At 45.2% G+C, this 11,040-nt stretch overlaps 1 protein-coding gene across 1 annotated transcript in view; it reads left to right on the top strand.

The window, feature by feature from the left end:
• Positions 1–9,441, top strand: part of LOC115182932 (inner nuclear membrane protein Man1) — a 28,002-nt gene extending 18,561 nt beyond the window's left edge. Inside the window, exons 7-11 of the mRNA XM_029744279.1 lie at positions 1,800–1,978; positions 3,459–3,540; positions 4,019–4,124; positions 6,124–6,202; positions 7,492–9,441. Of these exons, the coding sequence (XP_029600139.1) occupies positions 1,800–1,978; positions 3,459–3,540; positions 4,019–4,124; positions 6,124–6,202; positions 7,492–7,670 (625 nt within the window). The 3' untranslated portion in view covers positions 7,671–9,441. The remainder of the gene's footprint in view (positions 1–1,799; positions 1,979–3,458; positions 3,541–4,018; positions 4,125–6,123; positions 6,203–7,491) is intronic.
• Positions 9,442–11,040: the final 1,599 nt, after the last annotated feature.

Below are 11,040 nucleotides of genomic sequence, written 5' to 3' on the forward strand. Positions count from 1 at the left end.
AACTCAGTAGGGAATCAACTAAATGTATTGAACTCAGTAGGGAATCAACTAAATGTATTGTACTCAGTAGGGAGTCAACTAAATGTGTTGTACTCAGTAGGGAATCAACTAAATGTATTGAACTCAGTAGGGAATCAACTAAATGTATTGAACTCAGTAGGGAATCAACTAAATGTATTGAACTCAGTAGGGAATCAACTAAATGTATTGAACTCAGTAGGGAATCAACTAAATGTATTGAACTCAGTAGGGAATCAACTAAATGTATTGTACTCAGTAGGGAGTCAACTAAATGTGTTGTACTCAGTAGGGAATGCATACATTTGCCCAAGTTTATCATAAGACGTGAACAAAATGCATCAATGAGTACTTTTACGTGCACACTAATAATTCGATATTAAGCTGATTTTATGGTAGTAGACTGAGTATGGCAACAGTGATGTAAACACCTAACTCTGCTTATCTTAATCGCCGTAAGATCAAAACTTATCCTATCTGTCTGGGTAAGCATACGCCGATTTTAAAACAACTGGTTTTCTGAGCAATCTTTCAAATGATTAGGACATGTAAACGGCTTAAATTGGCGTTCCAGCGGTGTGTTTGATCTGTGCCAGCACCGTTACGACAAGCCTTCTTCTTACGAGCGACTGAAGTGTTAGGAACAACTGAAAGAATGCACGTTAGAAATAGGTTTCGCATACCAAGTCTTCTCCAAAAATAACATGGTCGCTGCGGTACAACGACAATTCTGATTTGGTTCTGCATTTATTTAAGTCACATCTGAAATCAGGCTTCCTGATGGGTCTATGGAAACAGGATTATTAGGCAAATCGTCCTTCTTGCAAAGCATGTAAACGTTTTAAACTATTATATTAACCTGACTATGCACAATAATTGTGTTGTGTGTGTGTAACCGTACTCAGTGATTTGTTCTTTCAGGCAACGGCACAGGAATGCCCCTGTCTGTGTGCGCGCGTTTGTGTAGCTGTTAGCGATGATGCTAATAAAATGAGAACCGTCTCCTGGTAGATGGAAATGCTTTCCCAAAAACCTTCTCAATTAAATGTTAACTACAAAGTAGCCTTCCTGGCAGAATGATGTCATAATTTATTTGCATCAATCCAGTGGCCATTTTGTTTTGCAAACTCTGCCATCACATGGGCGCTACAGAAACATCGCTGACCAAACAAGGGTCTCTGGCTGGTTCACAGGTGAATTAAAGGGTAACTACACCAAAATATCTACATTTCCCAGACTTCAAAAATGGACTCCTGGTGTGATTTTTAAGCACTGTTTTGGACTTAGAACATCCAATATTATTGTTTTTCTATAAATAAAAAGTGTGATCTTAGAACACTGGGAAAAACCTGGAAAAACTAGACGGAGCAAATGGAATTTGGGGAAAGAAACAAAATGGAATCAGGCAAAAATATTTCCAGATTTTATAGGGCCCTACAGTGCAGAACCACCTTTGACTTCCAACAGAACTACCACCACACGTCATTGTTTGTGTCGATCAGCTAAATGGTTACAGAAATGCTTCTTGAAGTCTAATAGCTGTATGGATCTCAGGGACTTTAAGAAGCCGTGGTCATTTTTACTAAACTGCTTTGTTGTGTTTAGGGCAGATTCTGTTGTTTAGTCCCCTGAGGAGCAACGTTTCAGGGAACAAATCACATCTTGTTCAGTTTAACTGGGTTTTCCTATCATGTCAGAGAGACTAGCTATGTTTGTTTCTATTCTACCATTTAGAGACAAGCTAGTCATAATAACTGTTAGTTTCTATTCTACCATTCCAGAAAGAAGCTGAAGAAGGTTTGGGACCGGGCTGTGACCTTCCTCTCAGCCAATGAGAGCCGTATCAGGACAGAGTCTCAGCGGATTGGTGGAGCTGACTTCCTGGTGTGGAGGTGGCTCCAGCCCTCTCTGAGCTGCGACCAGATCTCACTCATTCCCTCTAAAGTCTGGCAGGGCAAAGGTAACTAACCTGTCCCCATTCCTAGTGTGCTCCCAAATGGTACCCTGTTCCCTATATAACCTTTGACCCCAGAGCCCTGACATTTGGAAACGCAGGCCTAGTCTCTCGTAACTGGTAAAGAGTTGGTTATGGATTCCAAGAGTGGGATGTACCTTATGTGCAACATGTAGGTTGTACATGGAGTTTGGTCGATATCAAAGTGTATTGTATTAAATAGACCAATGCATTGGACTCTAACAAACAACATGTACTGTAATATGCAAATACACTAATTATACAAAAGTATGTGGACACCCCTTCAAATTAGTGGATTCGGCTATTTTAGCCACACCCGTTTCTGACGGGTGTATAAAATCGAGCACACAGCCATTGCAATCTCCATAGACAAACATTGGCAGTAGAATGTGGCACCGTCATAGGATGCCACCTTTCCAGCAAGTAAGTTCGTCAAATTTCTGCCCTGCTAGAGCTGCCCAGGTCAACTGTAAGTGCTGTTATTGTGCAGTGGAAACGTCTAGGAGCAACAACGGCTCAGCTGGGAAGATGTAGGCCACACAAGCTCACAGAACAGGACTGCCGAGTGCTGAAGCGTGTAAAAATCGTCTGTCCTCGGTTGCAACACTCACTACCGAGTTCCAAACTGCCTCTGGAAGCTACTTCAGCACCATAACTGTTCGTCAGGAGCTTCATGAAATGGGTTTCCAGGGCCGAGCCATTGGACTCTGGAGCAGTGAAAACTCGTTCTCTGGAGTGATGAATCACGCTTCACCATCTGGCAGTCCGACAGACTAATCTGGGTTTGGCAGATGCCAAGAGAACTCTATCTGCCCCAATGCATAGTGCCAAGTGTACATTTTGGTGGAGGAATAATGGTCTGCGGCTGTTTTTCATGGTTCGGGCTTCTTAGTTCCCATGAAGGGAAATCTTAACACAACAGCATACAATTACATTCTAGACGATTCTGTGCTTCCTACTTTGTGGCAACAGTTTGGGGAAGGCCCTTTCCTGTTTCAGCATGACACAAATTGAGGTCCATACGAAAATGGTTTGTCGAGATCGTTGTGGAAGAACTTAACTGGCCTGCACAGAGCCCTGACCTCAACCCCATGAAACACCTTTGGGATGAATTGGAACGCCGACTGCGAGCCAGGCCTAACCGCCAACATCAGCGCCCAACCTCACTAATGCTCTTGTGGCTGAATGGAAGCAAGTCCTCCTGCAGCAATGTTCCAACATCTAGTGGAAAGCCTTAACAGAAGAGTGGAGGCTGTTACAGCAGCAAAGGAGTGACCAACTCCATATGAATGCTCATGATTTTAGAACGTGATGTTGGATGAGCAGGTGTCCACATACTTTTGGTCATGTAGTTTATGTCAGAAATAAGAAAATGTTTCTTCCCTGCTGTTATACTGTCCATCTAACACATTTCCTGTCTCTCTCCATTTCCTGTCTCTTTCCTGTCTGTCTCTTCTCCTCTCAGCATTCCCTCTGGACAGGAGGAACTCTCCTCCCAACAGTTTAACACCATGTCTGAAGATCAGAAACATGTTTGATCCAGTCATGTGAGTACCAGAGGGTATTACTAAGTAAATGTGTTCACCATCAATCTTTAGGGTTCTGTTGGGGTTAGGGATGAGCATGTACTTGTCAGGGGATTAAAACGCTCTCTTTGCATGTCGGTATCAGCAGACTCTCTTAGATGTTGACGTCGGCAGACTCTCTTAGATGTGGACGTTGACGTCGGCAGACTCTCTTAGATGTGGACGTTGACGTCGGCAGACTCTCTTAGATGTGAATGTAAATTGTATGGGCTAGAAGAGTGATATAGTCCAGTGATGGAACACCTATTCCAGTGGAATGACACCTGTGGTGGGCCACGTGTACTGTCCTATCCTACCTGTGTGTTCTTGACTACCAGGTTAGAGGTGGGTTAGGACTTCTAGATGACATCTGACCCCTTTGTGTGTGTGTGTGTGTGTGTGTGTGTGTGTGTGTGTGTGTGTGTGTGTGTGTGTGTGTGTGTGTGTGTGTGTGTAACAGGGAGGTTGGTGAAAACTGGCATCTGGCCATCCACGAGGCCATCTTGGAGAAGTGTTGTGACAACGACGGTATCGTCCACATCGCTGTCGACAAGAACTCCAGAGAGGTGAGTGTCTGTCACAGCTGTTAAATCAAACAATGGCTGTGTTCCAAGTGGCTCCCTATTTTTTTACCAAATAGGGCTGTCTTCTGTATACCACCCCTACCTGATCACAACACAACTGATTGGCTCAAACGCACCAAGAAGGAAAGAAATTCCACAAAGTAACAAGGCACACCTGTTAATTGAAATGCATTCCAGGTGACTACCTCATGAAGCTGGTTGAGAGAATGCCAAGAGTGTGCAAAGCTGTTACCAAGGCAAAGGGTGGCTACTTTGAAGAACCTCATATAACGTTTTTGATTTAAAACTTTTTTGGGTTACTACATGATTCCATATGTGCTGTTTCATAGTTTTGCTGTCTTTACTATTATTCTACAATGTAGAAAATAGTAAAAATAAAGAAAAACCCTTGATTGAGTAGGTGTGTCCAAACTTTTGACTGGTACAGTATATACACTGACCAGGTGGAACCAACAGCCATATGGTTATATAATTACTGACCAGGTGGAACCAACAGCCATATGGTTATATATCCACTGACCTGGTGGAACCAACAGCCATATGGTTATATATCCACTGACCTGGTGGAACCAACAGCCATATGGTTATATATCCACTGACCTGGTGGAACCAACAGCCATACGGTTATATATCCACTGACCAGGTGGAACCAACAGCCATATGGTTCTATAATTACTGACCTGGTGGAACCAACAGCCATATGGTTATACATCCACTGACCTGGTGGAACCAACAGCCATATGGTTATATATCCACTGACCAGGTGGAACCAACAGCCATATGGTTATATATCCACTGACCTGGTGGAACCAACAGCCATATGGTTATATATCCACTGACCAGGTGGAACCAACAGCCATACGGTTATATATCCACTGACCAGGTGGAACCAACAGCCATATGGTTATATATCACCTGGTGGAACCAACAGCCATATGGTTATATATCACCTGGTGGAACCAACAGCCATATGGTTATATATCCACTGACCAGGTGGAACCAACAGCCATATGGTTATATATCCACTGACCTGGTGGAACCAACAGCCATATGGTTATATATCCACTGACCTGGTGGAACCAACAGCCATATGGTTACATATCCACTGACCAGGTGGAACCAACAGCCATATGGTTATATAATTACTGACCAGGTGGAACCAACAGCCATATGGTTATATATCCACTGACCAGGTGGAACCAACAGCCATATGGTTATATAATTACTGACCAGGTGGAACCAACAGCCATATGGTTATATATCCACTGACCAGGTGGAACCAACAGCCATATGGTTATATATCCACTGACCTGGTGGAACCAACAGCCATACGGTTATATATCCACTGACCAGGTGGAACCAGCAGCCATATATCCACTGACCAGGTGGAACCAACAGCCATATGGTTATATATCCACTGACCAGGTGGAACCAACAGCCATATGGTCATATATCCACTGACCAGGTGGAACCAACAGCCATATGGTTATATATCCACTGACCAGGTGGAACCAACAGCCATATGGTTATATATCCACTGACCTGGTGGAACCAACAGCCATACGGTTATATATCCACTGACCAGGTGGAACCAGCAGCCATATATCCACTGACCAGGTGGAACCAACAGCCATATGGTTATATATCCACTGACCAGGTGGAACCAACAGCCATATGGTCATATATCCACTGACCAGGTGGAACCAACAGCCATATGGTTATATATCCACTGACCAGGTGGAACCAACAGCCATATGGTTATATATCCACTGACCAGGTGGAACCAACAGCCATATGGTTATATATCCACTGACCAGGTGGAACCAACAGCCATATGGTTATATATCCACTGACCAGGTGGAACCAACAGCCATATGGTTATATATTGCAGTGTCACCCTACAGACAGACTGATGTGGCTGTGTTATAACCTGTGATAGAAGAGCTTGTTAACCTCTCTCCCCTCTCTCTCCCCTCTCCAGGGCTGTGTCTATGTGAAGTGTCTGTCAGCAGAACACTCAGGGAAAGCCTTCAAGGCGCTACATGGTTCCTGGTTCGATGGTAAATCACTTTATTTTTTATTTTTATGACTTTAGCAACAACACACTTGTCTTTGTTTGCCCTTAGTTGTTCTTCCATCCTCTAATGAACCTTGTTATTACCTGCTGACTTCCCTATTGTTGACCATTTTATCTAACCACCTGGAACAAAACCAATAGCCCTTGTTTGCTAACATTGAGCCAATAGCATTTTGTACTACTATTCATGTGGGGCTTTATACCGGATAAAGTAGGAAGGATTTAAGAGATTGTGACATGGTTGATCTTCATTGTTTCTCTCTCTCTCCCTATCCTCTCTCTCTCCCTATCCTCTCTCTCTCCCTATCCCTCTCTCTCTCCCTATCCTCTCTCTCTCCCTATCCTCGCTCTCTCCCTATCCTCGCTCTCTCCCTATCCTCGCTCTCTCCCTATCCTCGCTCTCTCCCTATCCTCGCTCTCTCCCTATCCTCTCTCTCTCCCTATCCTCTCTCTCTCCCTATCCTCGCTCTCTCCCTATCCTCTCTCTCTCCCTATCCTCTCTCTCTCCCTATCCTCGCTCTCTCCCTATCCTCGCTCTCTCCCTATCCTCGCTCTCTCCCTATCCTCGCTCTCTCCCTATCCTCTCTCTCTCCCTATCCTCGCTCTCTCCCTATCCTCGCTCTCTCCCTATCCTCGCTCTCTCCCTATCCTCGCTCTCTCCCTATCCTCGCTCTCTCCCTATCCTCTCTCTCTCCCTATCCTCTCTCCCTATCCTCTCTCCCCCTCTCTCCCTATCCTCTCTCCCCCTTTCTCCCTATCCTCTCTCCCTATCCTCTCTCCCTATCCTCTCTCCCCCTTTCTCCCTATCCTCTCTCTCTCCCTATCCTCTCTCTCTCCCTATCCTCTCTCTCCTCCCTATCCTCTCTCTCTCCCTATCCTCTCTCTCTCCCTATCCTCGCTCTCTCCCTATCCTCGCCTCTCTCCCTATCCTCGCTCTCTCCCTATCCTCGCTCTCTCCCTATCCTCGCTCTCTCCCTATCCTCTCTCTCTCCCTATCCTCTCTCTCTCCCTATCCTCTCTCTCTCCCTATCCTCTCTCTCTCCCTATCCTCGCTCTCTCCCTATCCTCGCTCTCTCCCTATCCTCGCTCTCTCCCTATCCTCTCTCTCTCTCCCTACCTACCGTCTCTCCCTACCTACCGTCTCTCCCTACCTACCGTCTCTCCCTACCTACCGTCTCTCCCTACCTACCGTCTCTCCCCCCCTACCGTCTCTCCCCCCCTACCGTCTCTCCCTCTCTACCGTCTCTCTCTCCCTACCTACCGTCCCCCCAGGTAAGCTGGTGACGGTGAAGTACCTGCGTCTGGACCGCTACCACCAGCGTTTTCCTCAGGCCCAGGGCTGTACCACCTCCCTGAAGCCCTCTAACACCTACATGAACACCATGTCCAGACTACGTCACCACACCAGCCCTGATAGCAGCTCTAACGCTAACTCTCTAGGCTTCTCCTGAGGGGGGAGGCAGATTACCCCAGCCTCCTCTCTCCCTCAACACCACAGATACCACCGCTACCAACCCGACCAGCTCCTCCTTACCCCTGTGTAACGGTCTCACCTCAACACAAGCCCCCTTCCTTCAGTCTCTCCTTAACAAGCCTCTACTGGAGGTGATGGCAGCTTGGTGAATCGTCTGGTTCAACTCACAGGGCTGGGTGAACCGTCTGGTTCAAATCACAGGGCTGGGTGAACCGTCTGGTTCAAATCACAGGGCTGGGTGAACCGTCTGGTTCAAATCACAGGGCTGGGTGAACCGTCTGTCTCAACTCACAGGGCTGGGTGAACCGTCTGGTTCAACTCACAGGGCTGGGTGAATCGTCTGTCTCAACTCACAGGGCTGGGTGAACCGTCTGGTTCAACTCACAGGGCTGGGTGAACCGTCTGTCTCAACTCACAGGGCTTTGTTTTCTCTTTAAGGGGACTGTCTGACTGACTGTTGGTTGTCCACAACCTGTCTGGACCACAGGAGTGGTGGGAGGCTTTAGACTGGCAGTCCTTTGGTGTTTTTTGTTGTAAAGACCAAGTAAACTTTGGAAGACCACTTGAACAACCAATGGGCTGGGAGATTGGAGACTAGGGGGACGTGGTCTGAGCTTTGGATGAGGAAGCTAGAGATGTGTGATTCTCCAGTGCCGTCGACACTATTTCATTTTTGTTCTTTTTATATTACAAACTTTATGGATTTAACAAGGAAACAAAACTTCCATTTTGTTCTAATGGCATATTTAAAAAGATATGAGAGAGAAACAACCCTTTCTTTCTCTTGTCTCCCCATCCTCTCCTCCCTCCTTCCCATTTTTAATGAGACCGGCCCAATGATTTTTCAAGGAGTTGAGTTGGGCTATACATTGAAATTGCTGCATGTGCTGGTTAAAGTATGCCTCCTATTTAAGCTTTTGAATTTATACCATAATCTGGATGTTTATTTCCTGGAGAATGTAATCCCTTTTTCTTTTTAGTTTTTAGTCGAGCGGCGGAGGAAAGGACGGAGGAAAGGCAGGCATAAACACTTAGCCGTCTGAAGGGTGGGTGCTTAGCTGTCAGATGAAAATACATGTTGAATGGTTGGCTGGTGGCGGTGGCTTCCTTTTGAATGATCTGTATTAATAAAGAAAACCATAAGCTCTCATTCTTTTCCTGCCTACCGCTACAATACTCATACTGACTGCATCACATTCTGTATCCAGAAGTGTAAGCGTTTGTGAGAGATTGGGAGGATAACTTGTTGCGAGACAGTGATTTTGGCAGGTGGTGTTAGTACACCCCGGGGGCCTACGTCTTCGATAGAAAGACTCCCTCGCTGTGGAGTTTAGAGAAGAGGGGGCTAATAACGTGGGCGATCAGTCAGTCGTCCATTTTGTATTTTTGGCTTCTTTGCTTTTCTGTCTTTTAACTCAATATTGGTGGCCATTTAAGTATCTTTCCTCCCTCAAGCAGCTGCAGCGCTTCTCCCTTCAGGCAGAATAGATTCCAATGTTATATTGTTTTGTGTTTCTGTTTTAATTAATAACAACTTTTTGATTTAATTGATACTGGTTCATGCTCATTGTTCCCGCCGCATAGACTTCTGCTGGAACATGGGATTCTATACACACCTAGGCTTCCTTTTGCTGCACCTCAAATAGCACCCTATTCCATTTCTAGTGCACTACTTTTGACCAGAGCCCACTATATAGGGATTAAATAGGGTCCTGTTTAGGATACGTCCGTACACTGAGTGGACAAAACATTAAGAACACCTGCTCTTTCCATGACAGACTGACCAGGTGAATCCAGGTGAAAAGCTATGATCCCTTTTATTGATGTCACACGTTAAATCCACTTCAAATCGATGTAGATTACGGGGCGGAGACAGGTTAAAGAAAGAGATTTGAGACATGGATTGTATATGTGTGCCATTCAGAGTGTGTGAATGGATTCCCAGTAAGACACTGGTTTAATATGTTTTGTATATATTCATGGAGGTATAAATGGAATGGAAGGTGTGTGTGTGTGTGTGTGTGTGTGTGTGTGTGTGTGTGTGTGTGTGTGTGTGTGTGTGTGTGTGTGTGTGTGTGTGTGTGTGGAGCTGTTCCATGACCCCTGCAATACAGCCCTGTGTTTCTGCTGCGTGTTAAAATGGCACACTATTCCCTACATAGTGCACTACCCCTATGGGCCCTGGTCTAAAGTAGTGCACTACCCCTATGGGCCCTGGTCTAAAGTAGTGCACTACCCCTATGGGTCCTGGTCTAAAGTAGTGCACTACCCCTATGGGTCCTGGTCTAAAGTAGTGCACTACCCCTATGGGCCCTGGTCTAAAGTAGTGCACTACCCCTATGGGTCCTGGTCTAAAGTAGTGCACTACCCCTATGGGCCCTGGTCTAAAGTAGTGCACTACCCCTATGGGCCCTGGTCTAAAGTAGTGCACTACCCTATGGGCCCTGGTCTAAAGTAGTGCACTACCCCTATGGGTCCTGGTCTAAAGTAGTGCACTACCCCTATGGGTCCTGGTCTAAAGTAGTGCACTACAAAGTGATTTGGATGCCATGTCAGATGCAGCCTGTCCTGTGTGTACAGGAACAGAGTCAATTTATTGGTAGTTTATACATACCAGTTTTATTACTACTTTGTGTGAGAGAGAAATCCAAAATGTGTCCCCAAAATGGCACCTCATTCCCAATATAGTGCACTAATCCTATAGGCCCCTGGTCAAAAGTAGTGCACTATATAGGGAATAGGGTTCCATTTTTGGATGCGAGCAAACACTTTTCCTGCCATGTTGAAAGTCATTTGACTTCTTTTGTTTATTGTGGTTCTTTAATTGTATCCAGCCATAGTTGTTGATAAACACAGACCTAATGTAATATTATAATAGTCGTGTCAGATATGTTGCAGAGAGAGAACACGCAAACCAGTTGTTTTTTAGATGTAACACGGAAATAAAATGGTGTTTAACGTTGATGCAGAAATAAGCTGATTCAAAATGTTTTGTTTGCTTGTTTAAAGTACAAGCTCCATGTTTCCGTGTCCCTAACACCACCCTCTTTCAACCCAAAGTAGTGTACTATTTAGGGAATAGGGTGCCATTTTGATATGCACACCCTAAGTATTCCAACCACCTCTTGTGTCTAAACGGAGACTGTAAAGTTCTGAATGATTGTTTGTTAGACGTTATGTTGTCGTCCAATCATAATGCTTCAAGATCAAAGGATTCACCACCATTAAGGTTATTTGTATTTTTTTTTTTTGGGGGGGGGTACAGTGTTAAGTTGAAAGTGGGGTGCAGTAAGTTGTACAAAACAATGCACATTTAAAATAAATATATAATGTTTTAACCTGGTGCA

Source organism: Salmo trutta, unplaced genomic scaffold (genome assembly GCF_901001165.1).
Source record: "Salmo trutta unplaced genomic scaffold, fSalTru1.1, whole genome shotgun sequence".
NCBI lineage: Eukaryota > Metazoa > Chordata > Actinopteri > Salmoniformes > Salmonidae > Salmo > Salmo trutta.